The sequence below is a fragment of the Poecilia mexicana genome, unplaced genomic scaffold (assembly GCF_051168715.1).
Source record: "Poecilia mexicana isolate PSO_F unplaced genomic scaffold, ASM5116871v1 scaffold_6, whole genome shotgun sequence".
Taxonomy (NCBI): Eukaryota; Metazoa; Chordata; class Actinopteri; order Cyprinodontiformes; family Poeciliidae; genus Poecilia; species Poecilia mexicana.
The window spans coordinates 29,777,050-29,800,126 of NW_028263375.1; the positions used below are offsets into that span (position 1 = coordinate 29,777,050).

At 38.8% G+C, this 23,077-nt stretch overlaps 2 protein-coding genes across 3 annotated transcripts; both read right to left on the minus strand.

Annotated features, from left to right (window-relative positions):
* Positions 1 to 123: 123 nt before the first annotated feature.
* Positions 124 to 10,064, minus strand: rnf141 (ring finger protein 141). 2 transcript variants are annotated; one of them, XM_014991931.2, is made up of 6 exons: positions 9,943 to 10,064; positions 7,285 to 7,483; positions 6,589 to 6,697; positions 5,853 to 6,034; positions 5,577 to 5,684; positions 124 to 4,984 (listed from the first exon to the last, which is right to left on the minus strand). In XM_014991931.2, exons 2-6 carry the CDS (start codon positions 7,413 to 7,415, stop codon positions 4,834 to 4,836), a joined length of 681 nt encoding a protein of 226 aa, XP_014847417.1. In that variant the 5' UTR covers positions 7,416 to 7,483; positions 9,943 to 10,064; the 3' UTR covers positions 124 to 4,833. The 2 variants fall into 2 exon arrangements, with proteins under 2 accessions (XP_014847417.1, XP_014847418.1); XM_014991932.2 differs by having other exon boundaries at positions 7,285 to 7,486; positions 9,943 to 10,052.
* A 760-nt stretch (positions 10,065 to 10,824) lies between these two features.
* Positions 10,825 to 13,014, minus strand: LOC106920731 (alpha-1,3-mannosyl-glycoprotein 4-beta-N-acetylglucosaminyltransferase C-like). The gene is made up of 3 exons (XM_014991928.2): positions 12,869 to 13,014; positions 12,635 to 12,782; positions 10,825 to 12,220 (listed from the first exon to the last, which is right to left on the minus strand). Exons 1-3 carry the CDS (start codon positions 12,995 to 12,997, stop codon positions 11,055 to 11,057), a joined length of 1,443 nt encoding a protein of 480 aa, XP_014847414.2. The 5' UTR covers positions 12,998 to 13,014; the 3' UTR covers positions 10,825 to 11,054.
* Positions 13,015 to 23,077: the final 10,063 nt, after the last annotated feature.

A 23,077-nucleotide genomic window follows, 5' to 3' on the forward strand; every position in this document is an offset into this window, starting at 1 on the left:
AGACTTTTGCCTGAGGAAAATTATTTTTGGCCATTAATTTTACCTACATGAATTTAAGACTTTTTAGCTATTCACAGATAAAGAATATGATTAAGTAAGTAAATACGCAAGGTGACTGAGTGCTTATGTGCAAAATCGAGCTTCTTTATTAATAGTACATTAACAGGGCTTCGATTTCATTACATCCACATCCAAACATACAGCATTATGACTGAAAGTCCTCCAGCAAAAAAAAAGTACTTCAGGTAGTGGAATTACAGTTAATGCTACAACCTTAAGGTGGAAATACAAAAAGAAAAAATAATTAAAATACAGTTGTATCTAAAATCAATAGTGTCAATATGTGCAGCAGCTCCACCAACAGATATGTGCAAACTAAAATTATTAAATGCATTGAATCACAACTTTATTCAACATTTGGAAAACAAAATAAAATAGAAATATAAAAAATTTCTAATTTAAGAGAACATAAAAAAAAAGCTCAGTGATCAAATCAAAACCTCACCATCGAAACATTTTTACGAATTCATATCAACACAGAATTCATTAAAATCTTACTGAATATATATACTTCACAACCAGAGCTATCATGTATCAGGAAATATGCGAGCAATAAAACTAGAAAATAATGATAAAAGTCATATTTAAAAAGTGATACGTGTTCAGTTCATGACAATGTTTAAACATAAAACATTGTTTAAACGTTTAAAGAATGGTTTATGGTATTAAGTAATAATACTTAATACCGTAAGTATTATTACAGTAATGTTTTAGAATGGTGTTTTTAATGTGTTCTTAAAGTGAGTATTGAAACAGACAGTACTATATTAAAAACTAGACTTTTAACTTGGTACAATGGCGTATTAGGGCCACTGTAGATGGGGAAAGAAGGAGTAAATTTTCACCAATCAGAAATTTTGTAGAAAAAAACTTTGCAAATTTCTGAGTTTGAAGTCAAACATTTGCTGAGACTAATCTCAGAAATTTTTCAGAAAAAAACAAACGTGGAGATTTCTGAGCTTGAAAAGTGGCAAATTTCCTAAAATATTTTTTTGAAACATTCAGAGTTCAGAAATGTCCAAGTTTTTTTCCTTTTCTGAGATTAACCTCAAAATTTCTGAGTTTTTTCAAGCAAACTTTCAACTTTCAAACTCAGAAATTTGCTCACATTCTCGAGAAAGTTTCTGAGTTTAATTTACTCCCTATTTTCCACCCCATCTACAATGACACGCCATCATAGTATGGTTTTAATTTTTGAAATCGTCAAGCTGAGGTCGGGTGTTCTCCACATAAATCACAGTTAATTAACCAGAGAGCAGGAAGCACTCAGAAATACTCAAACAGAACCCAATGAATTTCTGCCTCAAAGGAAACTTGGTACCAGCAGACATGAGAAAACAACAGCAGATTTACTCATGCAAACATATTTATAGAGATGAGAATTAATTTATTTTTATACAATAATATAGAGTATATTTTTCTATGTACACACGTAAGTACAATGAAAAAAACAAGAACATCTTAGAAAGCAAAGTAGGATTTTATCCGAGTGAGAAAAGCTGTCATGTTAGCCAACCCCTTCTATTAAAGTTCAAACCAATTCGTCCAAAACACTTTTTGAAGGAAAATCTGAATCATGTCCCTTCACAGCTTCACATCCCAGAGCTCATTTGGGACCGAGTGGGGAAAAAATATGCAGGGCTTTAGCAGATGGGAAAGAAATTTGACGAAATCACTTTTCTTTGGCAGTTCAGAAAACAGGAATGTGCCTGATTTTGATTTGCGGGGGGAATAGAAATGGGAAAACCAAGATTATCTTCTTTTTTTTTTTTGCGACTTATTTAACAGTTAATGGCTTCCAGAAGGACGATCTGCCACAGGGCCTCCTGACTCAGCACTCAAAGTGGTTTAATCCAAGTTATTCCAACACAGTGGAACAATATTGCTTTCTAACTCGCATATATGCTCCCAAATATTACCACCTGTTTTAGAGGACAGTGAAGGCAACATCAGGTTTCGGTCAGTTCTGGTTTCAGTGGCGCTACAGCTCAGCTAACTCGGCCCAAACTATTACAACTCAGCAGGAAAACAGAAAACAGGACCTGATGGAAGCATGAACGTCATTCATTTTGGGTTTTTAGGTCTTTCTCCCATTGCTTAGCAACTTCGTCGCGACATTTAGCAACTTCTCAGACGAAAGAAAATTGTCCAAAATCAGAATTGGCAGGTCAGACTTTTTAAAGATTGGAGATCGACTGGCGAGAAAAACAAAAGAAAAAAAAACATATAGGAGCTGAATAAAGCCAACAAAATACAACATATTTTTGTTGATTAAGGGCTGCAATGTATGATTATTAGAGGTGTGCCGATCGATCGGTCACCGATCATAATCGGGCCGATTTTCGTGAAAAAGTGCATGATCGGTGATCGGCGATCATTGTCTCTTTTACCGATACCGATCACCTGCTTCTCATTTCCAACCTGCCTGTGCAGCTGGTCTCCTCTTTCCTTCACACTGCGCAAACGCGCAACAACAAATCCTAAGCGATGTGGAACTATAACGCACTGAATGAATGGGGAAGTTTGCGTGTTGCGGTGGAAAATTGAAGCACGTCAAAATGCATCAACACAACGAAGCTAATACGACATAAAAACAATCCCATACTTGACGGAGTTTGGCTACATTGAGGCTCACTGCAGTAAAAAAGACATAAGGAGGATCAGACAGCAGGTAAAGCAGCGCACAGCTACAAACAATCACCCGGATTAGCATGACGGTCAGAAAGCTAAACAAATAACCCGCAAAATTATTTAAGTCTTCGAGCTGCGATGTAAGACGCTGGTTCTGCTCTCGCTGTTGAACCGCTGCTACGCTACAGGTAGTAATATTTCACAGACGGAGCGCCGCTTCTGCTCCACCTGGTAGTGACTCTCACACCGAACCTCTGCTTGAAGCTGCAGCATCTAACCTAAAAAAAATACATTTTACCTACGTATTAAAACTGTCGCTGTCCTAACATGAGACAGATAATCTCTAAAAAAATAATCGATCTCCTCCCTGATCTGCATAATCACTCCGCTCAGTCAGAAACAGCCAATCAGAGCAAGCAGTAATCAGCTAGCCGCCATGCTATCAGGAAGTTTTCATTCAGTAACTCTGGATTGTTTATTGTAATGGAACCTGTTTTTGCCTTTGAATGTTAAGTTTTATACTTGAACTTTTTGGCAATGTTGAGAGGTTTTATTTTGGCTCTTTGCATTATTTAGCCTCTTCAGAGCCTTCATATGTTATCAGTCTGTTAAAGATAGTATTATCAATAGCAGTACAATTTGCACAATGCCTGTTTTGTTTAGTTTTCTTCTTGGAAAAAGTTATTAAAAACAAGTTTTTGTCTAAATTAAGGTGAATTCATGGTTCCTTTTTCCACATAATGTAACCGGTAGTGTTTATGATAAAAAATAAATAAATAATAATAATTATGTGATCGGTATCGGTGATCGGTATCGGTAGGAAAAAACCTGATCGGCACATCTCTAATGATTATTTTAGTTAAGCCTTTAGAAATACATTAAATAATGCAAATAAATAATTACATTTATTTTTTACATAAGAAAATAAAGATTTTATTGCCTAAAATGCAACAATATATATAAGTATTTATTTTCCCCTTAGGATCAATAAAGTAATATTTTTAATTGAATTGAGTGTCCTTACAGTACTGTAGGTCTCTAAAGGCTGGTAAAGTTAACTTTTTTTCATATCTACATGGATGTTTTAACAGTTTTATCCAAATTACAGATAAAAAACAAATAGAAATTTCTTGCACAGTGAGAGTCTTGTTTGGTTTTTACTGTTTTCTGAAAATTGTTGAAAAGCCGGAGATCCTTTCTGCCCACAGACATCACATCTACTGCAACTCTATGAAGAATCTTAGAGAGGCAGTATTACCTTCAGTTGTTATAAAATTGACAAAAATATCAAATAAGACTTAAAAGAAAGTTCCCACTCTTTCTGAAACTCTGCCCTCAGGAAGTCATCCCAACATGGCTCCTCCTATTTACCAGCGTTTCATTGAGAAGTTGCTCAGTATATACTGAGCAACTTCTCAATGAAGTTCCACCAGGTGTTGCCTAATTGCTGCTGGCTAGTCTGAAGGAGCTGAGTGGAGGGCTGCTCTGTGAGGCAGAAGCTCGGAAGCTTTTAAACTGCAGCTCTGGGGAGGAGCTGTGTCGTCGAAGGCGGGGCTAGGTCCACCCAAGCATTTGGCACAGCTGAATGATATCACTGAATCTCCAAGGCAACCAAATGTGCATAGAAGAATCAAGGTAACACTCCAGTTACATTTTTAATGAAAAAACAAAACAAAACATGATTACTGACAAGATGTAATGCTCAAAAAAGGTACATTTTACATAGAACTGCACCTTTAATTTCGCCTTAGGATCCACAAACTATTTCTGAAAATGAATTCATCTGAATTGTATCTGAATGTATATTTGAACCAGTTCAGATTAATCATTAAAAGCCCAAAATGATTCATGCTGATGATGGGTACATGTGAACTTCTCACCAGAGCTGTATGTGTGTGTGTGCTTGTGTGTTACGGAGCACAGTCCGGTTTGGAACGACACAGAACACAGGGAGGAATACTCAGGCTGCCAAGTGCATTCTGGGAATTTGAGGCCTTGAACAGTAACATGGTGTCTGCCGTTTAAACACAAATAAGACCCGACTGGTTGCTGTTTACGTGGAACATGAAGCTCTCCCAGTCAAAGTGTCACTGTGTGTTTAATCAGGTGAAGGGCTAGGCCTCCCTTACTCTGCGCAGTGTGTTAAGGCTGGTGTGGGTGGCCCGCCTCATCGGCCAGGTTCAGGATGTAGCTGACCACTTCGTCCTCCGAGGGGAAGTCGGACATCACCCAGGAGTCGTTGGCAGCCGTCACCTGCAGCCGGCAGATGGGACAGTTCCGGCTGCGGCCACTCCTGCCAACGAAGAAAACGTCACATGATGTCAACGAGAAGCCAAAATAAATGAATACGGCATAAACAATACCTTTATATCAGCAGTCACGCTGCTCCAGTGCATTATAAGCCTGGCGGTCTACCAGGCTTTACTTGTGCCCCCACCAGGCTAAGTATTGATGATTTTAGTTTTTTTTCTTTTTAAAGGTTTGCATTTTTTTAAGAATTAATAGTCAGAATTACTTAAGAGTCAATTAATAGTCAGGCATTAATCTTCCAATAACACATAATTATCAAGTGATATTTTAAAATTTCCTGTCAACTTTAAACATTTTTTAACTCAAAAACACGGCAGGCTGCTGAATGAATGACTGACCCAGCGCCCCGGACCACCAGGTTTTCTGGGGGAAACCCTGACACAGCTAGCACAGCTACATTAATTTGTGGGGCTTCTGAGGGACCCGTTTGGGGACTTCTTTTATTCTGACTCTGTATTAAAGATTTAAAGGAGAAAAAAAAAAGTTTGTAAAAGTGCACCACCTCACAGTTGCTTTTTTAATCTTATTGTTCTTACATGTGAAAAAAATAAATAAAAAAACAAAGCAAGCTTCACCATTTGTCGATGCATTTCTGACAGAAGCTGTGAGCGCAGGGCAGGATGAGGTCGGCCTTTCCGTCCATGCAGATGCAGCACTCCTCCTGGTCGGTCAGCTGCTTCACCCTGCACTCAATAAAACACACCACTTCAGCTCTACAGAGCCTTGCAAAACTATTTATATCTTTAGAACACTTCAAAGGAAACGACATATGGTTTAAAACTTTTTTTCCCCCTACTAATTAAAACTGTGAAAGCTCCCTGCTGAAAAAGAGCCTCTTCCTGTGTACTGACCTCCCCATCCACATGCTGGCCTGGCAGGAGTCGGTGGAGGGCAGCTGGGCGGACGAGCCCCTGACGGCGCCCTCTGCTGACAGAACCTCAGCCGCCTGGCTGGTGATGTCCCGGTACAGCTGGATGAACTGATACAGGTTCATGATGCGAGACGCCTCCACCACTCCGCTCTCCTTGTTTATCTGAGAGACAACAAATTCAAACCAGATCGTCCATCACACAAAAAGCTTAAGGAGATCAAGGCCAATTTATTGGTGTGTTCTTAATATTTTTGAAAGTTTAGACATTTTGTTTGTTCTTCTAACTTTGGGGACAAATTCAACAGGGACAACTAAATAAAAAAGAAAAACTCAAACCCATCAACAACAGTTAAAAAAACCTAAAACATGCACAATGTCCTACTGGATGATCTATATATTCCATTTCCATAGTTCTACTGCGATCCGATGTATTCTGATGAAACAGTTGTGGAGAATTTGTTTCTCTCTAAGATGCATTTTCATCTTTTTCTTTTTGTTAATAGTCACAGTAACTGAGCAAATGTGATGGAAATCTTCCACTTTAATTTCTTTAAAAATCAAAAGGTCCAACAAAGGACTGGGTCTGTAAAATTAGCCTGTTGCAAGAAAACAACAGTTGCTCTGTTTTTAGCATGTAGCATTGTTTGGTGTGGCGTCCTTCGTGAAATAAGTTTGAATTCAAACACAGTGGAATGTGGACCAGCACCGGATGTCACCTTGGTGCAGACGATCCGAACGGCCACCTTCCATAAGGCCGAAGCATCAGAACCGGGCTGGACTTCAAACAGAAGGTGCTTCTGCTGGCCGGCAGCCAGCTTGGCCGTCCTGAGAGGAGAGAAAACGTCGTAAACAAATAAAACAGACTCGGCCTGAAGGCTTTCCGACAAAGTTCATCCGAAGTACCAAAGTCGGCTGTCACTGACGTAAACGTGTGATGAAAAGGACAGAATTGTTTCTTAGAGAGGAGTCTGCCTGCAGAACTCGACACCCAGGCCCAGGTCGAACTGGTGTCGAGCATTTTGAGAAACTTTGAGATCAGAAATTTTATAGAAGACACGAAAAGTTTTCGACTTTTGAAACTAGAATATCTTTTATATTAATTTCAGTATTTGAGTTTTTTTGGTGGAAATGTAGTCTGATACACCTGATCAGACTATCAGAGTAGGCCTCCTTGATTAGTTTGTTAACATTTCAGCTGTTTATGCTTGTCTGAGTGGAAAAACTAAATGAAACATTAAAATCTTGAGTCATTTTCTCACTGCCCCTCCCCCCATTGATCTGCTTTGTGGCTTTTTTTACATTTTAAGAACTGAAAATAAAGTGGCGAAATCTTGCTTCCTGTTTGCAGACTAACGTCCACAGAGCATTATTAGTATGTTCAGAGAAACGACAGAGCCAGTGCTGAGACTCACACGTCATTAAGCTCAGCCACTCTGCCCAGGAACTCCTCGTAGGTCAGGTAGCCGCTCTCTCGGACCAGTCCAGCATGTTTCACCAGCTTCTCAGGCAGATGGTTTATCTGACCTGAGATTTGCTGGCCCATCCTGGAAGCAGCAGCAGCAGCACTTTACTGTCCAGCAGGGGGCAGCACTTCATTCAGTTCTGCAGCACCTGCTGGCAAAACAAACTTGTTAAAACAGATCAAATGTCCTCTAAGGCTGCGTTCACACTGCAGCCTGCAGCCACACACTTCCTGTACTTACAGGAAGGTCTGATTCTGTTGTTTTGAAATATTTGTGATAAACATGAACAGTCGTAGTGGGGAGGCTGAAAACGTACCACCTCTAGCCTAACGGCTGAATTTCTATTACTTTTGGTCCTGTGAAAATACATATTGAATGAAATTAAATGAAAAATGTATACAACTGGGTTTTAAAACTACAACTGCCAGTCACTAGTGGCATGCCAATTAAGGAGCTGACTGCCAGCAAGTTAGAACAAAATATAGATCGACTAATAAATCAGCTAAAATCAGCTGGCTAAAATTATAATAATCTATAGAGCATAAAAACAAAAACTGAATAATATTCTGCACTTTAAGAATATGTAATTTACTCAATTTATGAGGCATTTGTTTTCTGTTTTTATATTTATGTCTGTCACAATAACAAATTTTATAATAAATTGTCCTGGTGATTGTTGCAATGTTGTTGTTTTGAGACCATTTTCAAGTCATTTATTGATAATGGCATAATAATGCTAGTTCACCCTCTGAATAAACTTTAAATTTGTGCAGAACATTCCACACAGGAACTGGAAGATATTTTAAATAAAACATAAAAAGCAAAGATAATTTTTTTTAAAATTAAATAAAAAGCGCTTACAACCCACACCAGAAATAAAATGGAGTGAAATGGAGTTCCTTTAAAAAAAATACGAATTATCAGAACAGAAATGATGGAGCTCATTTTCATTTATTGTGCAACTAATCGAGTCATTGCTTATTCCGACAAGCTTATTTATATTTTAATTCTTATCTGCTTTGTCAGAAACACAGGTGGAGGCCCGAGCAATCACCCGTCTCTATGACGACCACATTGTGTGAGACTGAACGAGTGTGTGTGTGTGGACCACTGTGTAACCTCTGGAGATGACGGTGCAAAGCAGGAATCTCATAAAATCAAGAACATCGTGAATAACCCTGAGCTTCTTCATGAGACTGCCTTACGAATGTCTTCAGGCAGAAGCTTCTTCAGATTTGCTGCAACACTGACTGCTACAAGCACCTTTGAAATATATGAGATACAAGAATATCTAATACTGGAATACTGATTGCTTTCCAGTTTTAGAAAAATAATGTTTAGATCATATTATAGATATTTATATCAAATTACAAGGTTTCCCCCAGAAAACTTGCTAAGCCTGGTGGTTGGGTGCTAGGGCAGTCATTCATCCAGCGGCCCGTCGTGTTTTTGATTTAAAAAATGTTTAAAGTTGACAGGAAATTTGAAAATATCACTTGATAATTATGTATTATTGAAATACATAATACAACAACTACAACATGCAAACATTGTTAAAAAAAACTTAAATAAATAAGCAATTCTTAGCCTAGTGGGGGCACAAGTAAATCCTGGTGGCCCACCAGGATTATAATATACTGGGGGGAAAACCCGAATTATATACAAAACACTAACGAATACTCAGATTTGTGGTAATCATATTTTGTTCTATGTCTAGTAAAACTAAGAGCCCAGAAATCCTGAATAGTTTCAATATTTACAGCTGTGAGGCTGCGAGAGGATAATAGGTGTGTGTAACTCATTACTTAGTTGTGTGGTTTGTTGCAAACACCTTTAGTGTGGCTGTCCAAAAACATTCAGGACATGAAAACACCGACAGTACTGTACCCAACAAACTAGGGTTGCACAATGAACCAATATTGTACAATCATAACAATGTCAGTGTGTAACAAAGTAACAAAGGACTTTGTTGGAATGAAGTTACTCAAATGGATGGAGCTTACACCTGACGCAGGTGATAAGATGGCCTAGCCCAGAAACTAAAGTCTATCATGTCAGTAACATCGTAATAACAGCTGAGAAGGCGAAGAATGACTGAAATGTAGATAATGTACCAACAGTTGACGCAATGGCAACATTCAGCAATATTTCAGCTGGCCGATTTTTCAATATTATGCAGCCCCGTGGTAAATAAGTCTGTATAGTTTATCTAAAACTTTACTAACACATGTATTATTAAGCGGCTGTTGTAAATAAACGCCTACGTTAAAAAAAATACATTTTATTACTATCAATATGTTAATGGACCGTTGTATACAGACTGCTGGCCAACTGAGAACCATTTGAAACCAAATAAGCTACAAAGCGAACTCAGCTCCAGCTAACCAGTTCCAATTATTATCATTTTTAAAACATTCATTTCGGACCAAACTCAACTGAACCGAACCTCGGTTCAAATTCGAAGTTCTACTGATAGGCTATCAGCTAGCAAAAAGCAGCAGCTCTGCTTCAAAACCGTAGCGAGCCGGCTATATGCTAGCAACGAACAAGAAACGGTGTCACCATATTGGAAATTATGACGGAGAATATTACGTTATTCAAACTCACCACTCTTTTAATCCAAAAAGTTGAGTCTTCCGTTGCTCCCTTCGCTGAGAACTTGCTTTGACAAACACAACAACACGCAGCGGCGCGGCTTGATGACGCAATCACCGTCACTTCGTTGTTCGCCGCAGGTGAATTGGGTAATTTCTGTTCGAAGGTTTTTTATATTTGTTCATAATTTACCTCCTTGTTCATGTGGTTTAACCCGTTGAATTGTAAGTAAATTGTCGAAAGACGTTTCTGGCAGTTGTGGTCTCATTTGTTTCCTGCCGCAACAGGAAACAAATGTTGCGGGAGAGAGAGAAAAAAACATGATTAAAAGTCAACCCTAGTGAAGTTGTCATGTAGTGCCGCACAAACGTATTCATTCCTCTTAGTCCCCTTAACTTTATTGTATTAGAATTTTATAATAATAATAATAATAATAATAATAATAATAATAATAATAATAATAATAATTAATAATAATAATAGTTATTATTATTATTTGTATTTCTATGACATTATAAAAACAAATTCAAATATTCAAATACTTCGAACCTTTATACATTGTGTAATGGTGCAACCAAAGACTATTAATTTAAGATCATATCTGATAGACCGGCTGATAGAATGTTTTTCCTCATGGAGTTTGCATGTTCTTTCGAGACAATAAATATAATATAATATAATATAATATAATACATAAACATGTTGATTTGAAAATTATCTCTGAGTTTTGTAATTTACCACCAGATGGCAGTAAAGGACAAAGCAAACGCTGAAAAACCCTTTAATTTTGGGAAATAACTATGTTCTTTAAAGTAAGGTCTTACACTTTTGAAAACTTAAAGATCTATGATCTAACTTAAAATTACTAGCACGACTTAAAAAAAAGCCACACAGTTCCAGCAATGTGTAAATATTTTTTTTATAAATAGATCCTCAGAAAATGAACATTGTATTACAAATGCCCTTATGTACACAGCAGTTCTGTTGTTGATGCTTCACAATGAAAATATACAAATCTTTAAGCAACCCATGAAAATATGGATTGGTTTAAATTTACAGCACTGTAAAAGTCCAAAATGAACTTGTTGTATCAAACTAAAAAGTACAGAAAGACCTCAACATCTCTACATTAACTGACCGACAGGCGGTGTGGTCCAGAGGCTGATAGTTCTGATGATGAGCCATTCTTTCTGACTAGCCGTGACAACTATTCTGACACACTCAATGTCAAAGCCAATCTTGTGGTCCACATCATTAATCTCAATGTTGCCCACTTTAAACTCTCCTAATGTGATGTAGGATGTACACTGTCTTCCCTGTTTGGTCTCCACAGACTTCTGGCCTACTTCCAGAGCTCCGTGGTGAAGGATGTCGTTTTGCCGATCCTCCGTCCCTGTCACTATTTTGATTCTGCTAATTTTTGTTGATTTGTTGAAGATTATGATGAAAAAGTCTCCGGTGCAGGGAGGTTTCCCCCAGAAATACTCATCAACTATACTGCTGTACGCCTTGGTGGCGTCGTAGTTCTCAAAGACGTTGATATTGGTGTAAATGCCAGCCGGGGGGTTGTCCGGGATGTCTATGGAGTCTTCCTCGAAGTCGTCATCCTTCAGTTTGTTCTCCACGCCTTTGTAGGACGAGTAGTAGCCCATGTGCTGGAACAGCGAGGGCTTGAAGCGGATCACGTCCTTTTGAGCCAGCAGGCCCCGGAAGTGGATGAGGAGCCAGTCGCAAGGCATTTCCTGGTAGAACATGAGGAGGAAGTGAGCCAGGCGGGGCAGGTCTCTGGAGTGGTACAGCTTCCCGATGTAGCCCAGCTTGGAGAACTCCATCATCACCCAGTAGGAGCCTTCTCTGGAGGTTATCACCTTCTTCAGCGCCGTCAGGAAGTTCCGGGAGCAGCGCACGTCGTCCTCCAGCATCATGTAGAAGTGCGACAGGTTCGTGCAGAAGTTCAGGAGGAAAGCGTAGTCGACGTTCTGCTTGGAGCGGAAACGGACTCTGTCCTCCGGGTCGTTGTAGTTCCTCTTCAAGCCATCCAGAGAAGGGTAGAACTCCTCTGGGGCCTGGATGACCAGGAGGCGGCCAGCTATGATGTGGTGAGCGAACTTCCTGGTGATCTCCTGCACCACGTTCTCACACCAGGCCAGGTCAAAGTCCGCCAGGTGGACCACAACCACAATCTCTTTCAGCTCCTCATAGCTGGACTGGTCAAAGATGGATTTAATCGTCTCCAGGAGGTAGCTTCCCTTTTTTCTCTTGACAGATGCCAACCCGATGGTAAGATACTCTGAAATAAAATCTGTCTTATAATCTCACAAATAAAATGTTCATGTTCAAGTTGGCAACAAACATATTCAAGATGATATCTAGTTGAAACCAGATATTTCCACAAACCTTTTGAAAATACATTGTAAAAAGAACATAAGCCTTAACTTTTGGAGACATGTCCTTTAATCTAAGTGTTTCTCTATAATTGCCACATTTGGAGAAAAAACCCAACTGAGTTACGCAGTGGGTCAAAATTCCAGGAAAATACTTTGAGATGCTTGTTAACGGAGATCCAAACAAATAATTAAAAGGCAGTTCTGCCAAACAGTGAGGAAATATATTTAAAACCTCTGGCTTTGAAGAAAGTTATAAATGGTTTTATATGATTTCTGTAAATATCTGGTTTCAATTGCATGCCTGGCATATTGCTTACTTTTTCTTGACAGTGGAATCCCGGCAAGGTAGCGATACGTCACATTGATGCTCCCAGAGAAATTGGACAAATCTTTGAATGTGTGCACATATCTGTCAGAGCTTGAAGGATGAATCAAAGTCTCTCCCAGCTGCCTCTTTTCACCTTCCTAAAGCACAAAAAACCACCAAAAGATCAACAAGGAACGGCACTGGCAGAGGTTTTAGACACTAGATTCCAAATTGAGACTCGTACCAGGACGTAACCATCATTCATGTAAAGGTTGAAAAAGAGCAGCGCGGTGAGCAGGAAGGTGAGGACGGGGAGTGTGGATCGTTTTCTCAAACACCTCATCTTGTCCACGGACTTCCACAGCAGCCTCATGACCACAGCTGTGACTGCTGGGAAATAAAGAGAAGTGATGTAAGTGGGAATAGTATTGGTTTTTGTTTCAGCTCCTTTTTTAGCTCTGAGCTTTTATTGCCACAGAGTATTAAAGATAAGAATCTGTGAAAATATGATTCACTTTAATGAGAAGGTCAGTTAAATGATGGTGCTAGAAGGACGCCTGCAAGGCAGCTGAAGCAAAACTAAAATAATAGTTGTAAGAAAATCTGTAGTACCAGAATGTCTGGTGGTAATAGAATAGAATAGCTGGTTACATCATTAACCATGGTAGCTAGAAAGCAGAGCTTCTGTAGGAAAACAGATTAGTGTGATCTGACAAATGTAGACTAGAGGGAAAGGAGCTATATATGGGCAGCCATTTGTAAAATTACAGTCAAAAATTAACAACGATAATTTATTTTATATAGCCATCCATGAAAAAAAAGGGAGTTCATTTTTCAGATTGATATTTTCACAATTTCACTCATTCATTTATAAATGTCACAGTTTCTAACTAAATGTTTAATTCAAAACCTAAATATTTAGTTTACATATTCATATTTATCTCCAATTTAAATAATTAGCTAAATATTTAGTTCAAAATTAAATATCTAGTTTGCTACTTGGATACTTAGTTTGGAGGTAATTTTTAGCTAACTTAATCTTTAACTTGCTAAATAAATATTTAGCTTCAGATTATTAGCTTGCAAAATAATTTTTAGAGTGGAGGTAAACATTTAGGTCGTTAGCTAAATATTAAGTTTCTAGCTAATTATTAAGTTTGAAATATTTAGTTTCAAACTAAATACTTAGTTTGGAGCTACATTTTTAGTTGGTTCACTAAATATTTAGCTTCTAACTTAATATTTAGCAAGATAGCTTTAGCTTGCTAGCTATTAGTTTGGTAGTAAGTAGTTTGAAACCATGATATTTATAAATGAATGACTAATATGGTGAAAATATGTGTTTCTCCTACGACAGGCTAAGTGAGCCAAATGATAGTGTAACTTTACAAACGGTGCCCCATTGCTATGACGATGTTTTATAGATTTACAGAACCTTCCTTTAAAATGTTCTATCAATCCCTTTCGGGCTCCAGCAGATATTAAAACTTTAAACCCTTTTATCTGTGAAGCTTAGTGCCAATCATCAAAATCACAGGGTTCTTAGTCAGATCTCAACACGTACACTTATTTCCTGTTAACTTGTTGCATGAATATGAGACACATCAGTGCAAATGATATTTAATCTTTTTGAATATTTGTAGATTGAAGAAACACTCAAGTAAAAAAAAGAACTGAAAACTCAGAAAATGGCAAAAAGAACAAAAAAATGGAATAAAGGAATCTGCAAAGGTATTCCATCATCCTTCCTCATTATCCTGTACAACTCCTGTCTTTATGGTTGGATGCCAGTTATTCATATCTATCAAAATAGATTATTCTAACGTTAATCAGAATAATAATCAGCTGCAACCCCGAGGCATCAATCAAAGCCTGGACAGATCGTCATCTTTAATTACGTTTTGATGAGCTACTCAACATGACAGATGTGACCATCGGGTGCTGAGGCCGATGCAGAAGGCTGATCTGAAGGTTTTTCACTGGATGAAGCTAAATGGCTGCTGGTGATGGATTGTTTCGTTAATCCGCTCACAAGCTGAGACGTCAGTCATCTGTTCTGCTGTTACAGGCCAGATGATTGTCCAGATGCTCTTAAACGGATTTTCTGATAGGAAATTAACGCTCCTGGACCGAGATATGATAATATTAAACAGATTTCTTACAGGACTGATTTTTTGATGGGAAGTTCTGTAAAAATATAGCGGTAATTAGAAGTTTACATTCGTCGAATAAGAAAACACATTCAGTTTTTTTTTTCTCACTGAAGTTAAATCAGACCAAACTTCTCTGGTTTTAGGTAAGTTAGAATAACCCAATTTATTTCTATTTGCTAAATGCCACAATAATGAGAAAAATAATATGTCATATTCGTTTATTCATGTCTTCAAACTCAAAAGTTTACATACAGAGTGATTGCCACCTCTTTAAACAATGAAGGAAAGCCCAGATGATGACGTCAGGACTGGAAACTTCTGATTTGAGTTGATTGGAGGCACCAGGTAAAATGCTGCATTCTGCCAGTCCGCAAAATGGCGACAGCAAAAGATGGGAGAGAACACCAGAGAGAGCTGGTTGTTCAGCAAAACAGAAGAAATCTGCATTTCACGGTACGGTAGCTATTTACTATATGCAGAAAAAAATCGAACCTTTAGACACGCAGTCCTAAAAGAAAAAAAAAACACCTTATCATTCATTCATTCGTCACTCAGGTTCCATTCAAACCAACAGAGTGTCCTCCATCTGCTGGAGAAAATGAGCCGTTTTGGCTTTCTGTCATGAAAAAGCTCCAAGGTGGCACCTGAGGGAGTAAAGTAGAAAGACAATGACGGCTGTCACAAGTCAATAATATGAAAGCCTTGGCAGGAACACACACACACACACGCACACACACACACACACACGCACACACACACACACACACACACACACACACACACACGCACACACGCACACACACACATATTCACACACACCATTATCTGAGACAGCAGCCTGCGAAATCTGATATTGAGACGAGTGAGGAATACCTAACAAGGCACCGTAATGGCCGCCACGGAGAATCCTTCTAAGAAATGAGATTTTTGTTTGCTTTCTCTCCTCGAATCTGAGCAACAAACAAGCCTCCTATAGGTCACATACATTTATATGGAAATGAAGCTGCGTTCGGCGGGATAAATAAGCCCCAAGTTTGAGGTTTGGGGTGCCAGTGGAGAGTTGGTGGGGGGGGGCAATTTGCCTTTACTTCAAATGCTACTCTGCTGAGGTGTTTATTTTATTATTTCTTTTTCTTTTTTTTTGTCAGCAAATTATCAGCATGCATGCCCAGGGAGCTCATTTCTACAACTGGAGTCATTTTAGATTAGAGGCTGTAAAATAATAAAAAAAAAACAGATAGAGGAGAATACCAATGAGCATCTGCATTTCAAATAGTAATACATCCTCAGAGAGTTGCTCTTCTTCACTGCGCGTTAACCAGAGTCTCACTGAAAGAATAAAAGAAATGAGAGCTGATGGGGCCCACGCACAGCCGCTGTTTGAAACTTTTCTGAAAAGGAGGGGAAAAAAATGCAGAAGAGCACTTAAAAATGATAAACAGCTGGCGACGGCTGTTTGCACACAAAGCTAGATGGAAACCAAACTGGTCCAATCAGGTTAACCTGATGCTTTTCAAACATTTAGAAAAGAAAGTCAAAACTGAAAATTAGGATATACACAAGAATAAAACCATGAAAGAAATTTCTGTTTGAATTTTTTATTTTTATTTTTAATTATCTTCAGATTCTTTTGCAAATAAATTTGGATTTTGATCCAGGTAAGATAATTAAATGAAACTGTTTAATTCAATTCAAAAGTAATTATTGATCCCAAAGGGGAATTAAATATTATTAACTTGAGATTCTTCAAAGAGTTGTTGTAGACGTTGATGTCTGTGGACAGGAAGGATCCTGCTGTAGCAGTCTGTTTTACTGCGAATTGGAAGACGCCTCTGACTGAAGAAACTTTGTTTTTCTTGATTTTCTTTTTTTTCTGATTTTTTTCTTTTGTCACACTTCCATATTTGAAGTTATGACAATGCAAAATACAGTTTATTAAACATTTGATATTGTTTATTAAGAAAATAAAGTATCTAAACTAACCTGGCCCTATGTGGAAAAATTAATTGACTGTGATCGACCTAATTTTTTGGTTGAAGTTCCCCCACAGCATCCAGACCTGAACACTGACAGACCTGTAAAATCAGAATTCAAGATTCAAGAGTAGAAAGCAACATCTTGATCTGAAGAAGCTACAACAAATCCATTGGGTCGTAATAAACCTGATGGACTAAGAAGGAGTCGTCGCTCACATTCATATGTGCATGAAGGCAGGAGAACAAATACTTCAGACGATACACTGTACGTTTGATTTACACAGTTTGCTTAATTAAATCAGATTCTTCACATTCATACATCATGAATACATAAAAATAGACAAAACTGTTTTATTGTATATTGACAGAAAACTCCAGGCGCATAATAACCTGAGGAGACTGTATGGTTTAAAGTGGCAGCATTAAGTGTTTCTAGGCACAGAGTGTCGTTTTATAATCAAATAACTATGTTAGCATCAGTTTTTATAAAAACACCTCATAAAACAAATATGACTTAAAAGAAATTTTACTTTGTAATTTAATTCCTTGACTTTGGGCCTCTGTCTTTTTAAAACATCAGTTCTTTCTGATATTCCACCTTTAGGAAGTCATCATAACATGGCTCCTTTCTTAACCCTTAAATAACATTTAATCAGTATTACACTGAGAGCTCCTATAAGGAGCTCAGCAGCTCCACCAAATGTTTGCTAATTCCTGCTGGCAGTTTACACCATAAAAATATAAAATGTTAACCAATTATGAAACAAACAATAAAAATTACATTTTAAACGTGAAAAGTGAGAATGGATGAAAGGTAAACGGATAAACAAGTCAGCTGTAATTTGCTAAAAAACCAGAAAGACTGCAGTAGATTAGACGAGATAAGCTTTGGGCTGGAGAGCTAAAGATTTAATAAACAGCCTGTAATGAAAGTGCTATTGTGTAAAAATTAATGAGTAAATTTTTCATTTCGACCTTTGAAACTTAATACCACTGTGCAGCACTGGCAACCAGTAGGACACTGGGATATGAGCAGGATACGCCCTGGAGAGGGGAATGAGTGGAACGGGACAAGATGCTGAAACAGAATCTGCCTTTTCAGCAGAACCCTGCGAGAAATACGTTTGGTCAGAAAATGATGGATGGGACGGTTTTCGCAGCGGAGACAGAGGGACGCACATGGAGAGATCCTGTTATCGACTGGATGAATGCAGGCAGCTAGAGGTGGTTAATGGTGGAGGGATGGACTGGGCTGCCGGGAGTCTGAGAGAAGAAATATCACCTCCTTTACCGAGTTAGAATGAATAATTCCACTTTGAAAAGTGGCCTGGACTTCCACACTTAAAACTGCAGAGTGTAACTTTTATAAAAATATGTTTTTTTTCCGCCCGTATTTATTCAAACTGTCACCATGTCTGACAATATGATAACCTGTGAAAAAAAAAATCAATTTCCTCCATTTCCTAACTGAGCTACTGTTGCAGTCTGCAAAACAACCAATAACAGCCAGGAGGCGAGTCTTAGCGCTGTCAATCATCCTCCTGTACGCTGCTAAATGTACTAGTGGTTGAGAAACAATGTACAATGTACCCATACGGGAAAACTGGTTTATCCTCCATCATGAGGGGTTATGCTAACTACCCTTAGCATTTGTAGCAGGTTATGTTGTCATAGCTCGTCAAAAAGAACTAGCAAAGTTTAACTCTTTGTTAAATTGTAACTTAGCAAAGAGCGAGTGGGACGAGATGAGCACAAGAGTGATTGACAGCACTAAGACCCTCCTTCTGGCTCTGATTGGTTCTTTCTGAATGAGTGGTGTATTTCTGCAGTTAGCACTGGGAGAACTGGGAGAAGGCTTGATTTTTTCATAGATTACCTGTCTTATACCATCAAGACATAGATAAATTAAAAGAAAATAGTTATTTTAATAAAAGTTACAGAATGCAGCATTAATACATTTATATAAATAGATCACTGATTGCAGCTTTGCTTCTACAGCTTTCCTTCTCTCTGGGACTAAAACTGCCAGCGTTCTCCTGTCAACTTCTCTGACAGGAAACTCAGAAGGCATTATGAATAACCGCAGGTGGCCTAGTAGCAGATGCACATACACCGCTCACATCCCGGGCAGGCACCGTCTGAAAGAGTGAGTCAGGCGAGATGATAGGTCGATTCTGCCCTTAGTGGGTGGCAGGTTCAAAACAGACACAGACAATAAGATGTGACTCAAACAGTTCAGATGAGAGAGAAGAGTGAGCCAAGAGCTCAGGTCGGAGGCATGCAGCCACTCTTCATGGTGATAAATATTATGTTAATTTTTGTATTTTCTATTTTTCTTTTTTTTTTTTTACTTTTTGCTCAACTATGACAGTAAATTTAAAAATTAAATTTTAGATTTTCTTTAAAGCACACAAGTTAAAATGTATGCAAACAGACTCAAACATACACAAAATTGTGGGCACCACTAGCTAAAACGTTAGCTGTGCTAACCCTAAAACACTCCTGCTTAGCAGAAGCTAATGCTAAACAGCTAAATTCAGACGTGTTCTTAAAGACAACAGTTATAGTGTTGCATTCTGGGTACAAAACAAATGTCATGATGAGAGGAAATAAAACAGCTGTGTAAGCAACCTTCACCCACTTCAAAATAAAAGCATGAAGATAAACTACTTAAATATTTCTTAACTGTTGACAACAAAAATTCAACATGGATGTCAAATTTTATTCAACTGAATGTTTACGAAGCAGTCGAGAAAATTAGCGCTTTAGAATGTATCCAGTAAATTAGTTTTAAGGGAAGCTAAGCTTGCCAAATGTTTTCAAAGTTAGCAAATAACTAAAGTGCTAAAAGAAAAATTAGCTCTGCAGTTAGAAGAAGTGTGTCCACCACACCACTACATATACCTGCACTTCACAAAACATTTCATTGTCACAGAAGCAGAATGGATTTAAATATAATCCACGAACACGAGTTAAATCATAAGCAAAAAAGTGAAAAGATGCATTCTAAAATTCAAGAAAACAGTCTTAGTTTAATTCTATTACAATTTATGTTTAATGCATTATCCAGATGGCACAGAATTTTAACTTTACACAATATTCTCTGTAAAATACAGCAGCATTTCACAACATAAAGGACACACAGTCATTCGTCCGTCCGTTTCTTCTCTAAGTTTCTGTATTTTTAACCTCATGCATACAGATGCTTTCTGAACGTTTTCTCTCCTGCCTCCAGCTGAGTCACCTTGAATAAATAAAGTCAGACTGACTTAGTGATGTTCCCTCCTGATTCCCTCACAGTTCAAATCAAAGTGGAGTCTGAACAATAAAGACGGCTCGGCTTCTGGCTGTTTGGGTTTTTACTTCAGAGCAGATCATCACAAAAGAGACGTGATCCGAGATCCATGACAACAGCTGTTAAAGAATTATTAAAAATTCATTCTAGATTACAAACTTTTTCTTGTAGAAACCAAGTAAATATAGTCTGACCCATGATGTGGGTCTCAGACTTGCAATGGTGTATTAGGGTCATTGTAGATTAAACAAAAGGAGTCAATATCCACCAAAAATTTTTTGGAATCTCACAAATTTTGTAGAAAAAAATTTGACATTTTTTAGTTGAAAATCTCCTTGAAGAAAGACTCAGACATTTTTAGATTGATTTCTGAATTTTTTTAGAAAAAAACAAACTTGGAAATTTCTAAGATTCAACAGTTAAAATCTTCAATATATACTATTATATATATATATATATATATATATATATATATATATATATATATATATATATATATATATATATATATATATATATATATATATACACCAACCTGTGCACCGCTTGGATCGACACACCAACCTGTGCACCGCTTGGATCGACACACCAACCTGTGCACCGCTTGGATTGATTACAAGAAAGCCTATGACTCAATGCCACACACTTGGATCATTGAATGCTTAGAGATGTACAACATCAATAGGACTCTAAGAGCCTTCATTGCAAACTCGATGGGGCTGTGGAAAACCACCCTTGAAGCCAACTGCAAACCACTTGCACAAGTGTCCATCAAATATGGCATATACCAAGGAGATGCTCTGTCCCCACTGCTGTTCTGCATAGGCCTGAACCCCCTTAGCCAAATCATCAACAAGACTGGCTACGGATACCGACTCAAGAATGGGGCCACAATCAGTCACCTCCTCTACATGGATGACATCAAGCTGTACGCCAAGAACGAGCGAGACATCGACTCACTGATCCACACCACCAGGATCTACAGCACTGACATTGGGATGTCATTCGGACTAGAGAAGTGTGGCCGGATGGTTACAAAGAGAGGGAAGGTCATCCACACAGAAGGGGTCTCACTCCCAGAGGGAACAATAGCAGACATAGAGCACAGCTACAACTACCTGGGAATACCACAAGCAAATGGCAACCTCGATGAGGTCACAAGGAAAGGAGCCACAGCCAAATACCTCCAACGAATAAGGCAAGTCCTGAGAAGCCAGCTCAATGGCAAGAACAAGATCCGTGCAATAAACAGCTATGCCTTACCAGTAATCAGATACCCTGCCGGAATAATTAGCTGGCCAATGGAAGAGATAAAGGCCACGGACGTTAAGACTCGGAAGCTACTAACCATGCATGGAGGGTTCCACCCCAAATCCAGCACCCTGAGACTGTACACAAGCCGTAAGGAAGGAGGCAGAGGACTAGTGAGTGTGAGAGCCACTGTCCAGGATGAAACATCCAAGATCCATAAATACATCAAGGACAAAGCCTCAATGGACGATGTGCTCAGCGAATGTCTCAGACAATGGGGAACAGAGGACGAGGTGCTGGAGGAACCATCATGGGAAGACAAGCCCCTACATGGGATGTACCACCGACAAATAACTGAAGTGGCTGATATCAGGAAATCCTACCAATGGCTGGAGAAAGCTGGACTCAAGGACAGCACAGAGGCCCTCATCCTGGCCGCCCAGGAACAGGCACTAAACACCAGAGCAATAGAGGCTCAGATCTACCACACCAGACAAGACCCAAGGTGTAGGTTGTGCAAGGAGGCCTCTGAGACAGTCCAGCACATAACAGCAGGGTGCAAGATGCTGGCAGGGAAAGCGTACATGGAACGACATAACCAAGTGGCGGGCATAGTGTACAGGAACATCTGTGCCGAATATGGACTGGAAGCCCCGAGGTCAAAGTGGGGAACACCCCCAAAGGTGGTGGAGAATGACCGAGCTAAGATCCTGTGGGACTTCCAGATCCAGACAGACAAGATGGTAATGGCGAACCAACCGGACATTGTGGTGGTGGATAAAGAACAGAGGAAAGCCGTTGTGGTGGATGTAGCAATACCAAGTGACCACAACATCAGGAAAAAGGAGCATGAGAAACTGGAGAAATACCAGGGCCTCAGAGAGGAACTGGAGAAGGCCTGGAAGGTGAAGACCACAGTGGTGCCTGTGGTCATAGGGGCCCTCGGGGCAGTCACCCCCAAACTGGAGCAGTGGCTCAAACAGATCCCAGGAACAACATCAGACATCTCAGTCCAGAAATGTGCAGTTCTAGGCACAGCCAAGATACTGGAGGAGAACCCTCAAGCTCCCAGGCCTCTGGTAGAGGACCCGAGCTCAGAGGATGAAAGAGACCACCCGCGGAGGGTGAGAAGGGAATTTTTTTTTATATATATATATATATATATATATATATATATATATATATATATATATATATATATATATATATATATATATATATATATAAATATCAGAAATCTCAGAATGTTATAGAAAGAAAACCTTAGAAATTTCTGAATTAAAAAAGTAAAACACGTACAACTTGTGACAAATTTCCAAAACTTGAAGATTATCGGTTTTTGAAACAGATATTTCCATGGTTTTTTCCTAGAAAATTTCTGAGATTAGTTTTTTTTTTTCCAGCAAATTTTCAAGTTTTCAAATTCAATCATTTTTGTGTTTTTGTAGAAAATGTTTGACATTCCAACTCAGAGATTTACATGTTTTTTTTTCTGGCCAACTCTTGATTTTTGGAGCTCGAATATTTCCTTGAAAATTAATCTCAAAATTTCAAAAATCTTTTCGTGGCAATTTACTCCTCTGGTTGTTTTCTCCATCTACAACGACTCAGTAGGACATAGAGTTGTACAGACTGTCGTGTCTGCTGTGCCTCCATACGGGCCTGGAGCAGCGAGCTAATGTGGGTCAAAGCGCTGGCTGCTGAGGCGAGCCCATCCTCATTACAGTCGCCGCCACTGGGACTGCAGAAGCCTTTCATGTTCGTCTTTGACCTGAAAG

What these genes read in the sequence shown, in the direction of transcription:
- rnf141 (XM_014991931.2), bottom strand. Translation starts at nt 7,415, where the DNA reads ATGGGCCAGCAAATCTCAGGTCAGATAAACCATCTGCCTGAGAAGCTG. An exon ending in TTCGGATCGTCTGCACCAAG is followed by an intron (nt 6,035 to 6,588) that starts GTGACATCCGGT and finishes GTTGTCTCTCAG; the next exon opens with ATAAACAAGGAGAGCGGAGT. An exon ending in GCCAGCATGTGGATGGGGAG is followed by an intron (nt 5,685 to 5,852) that starts GTCAGTACACAG and finishes TATTGAGTGCAG; the next exon opens with GGTGAAGCAGCTGACCGACC.
- LOC106920731 (XM_014991928.2), bottom strand. Translation starts at nt 12,997, where the DNA reads ATGAGGCTGCTGTGGAAGTCCGTGGACAAGATGAGGTGTTTGAGAAAA. An exon ending in TGAATGATGGTTACGTCCTG is followed by an intron (nt 12,783 to 12,868) that starts GTACGAGTCTCA and finishes TTTGTGCTTTAG; the next exon opens with GAAGGTGAAAAGAGGCAGCT. An exon ending in GATTCCACTGTCAAGAAAAA is followed by an intron (nt 12,221 to 12,634) that starts GTAAGCAATATG and finishes ATTTTATTTCAG; the next exon opens with AGTATCTTACCATCGGGTTG.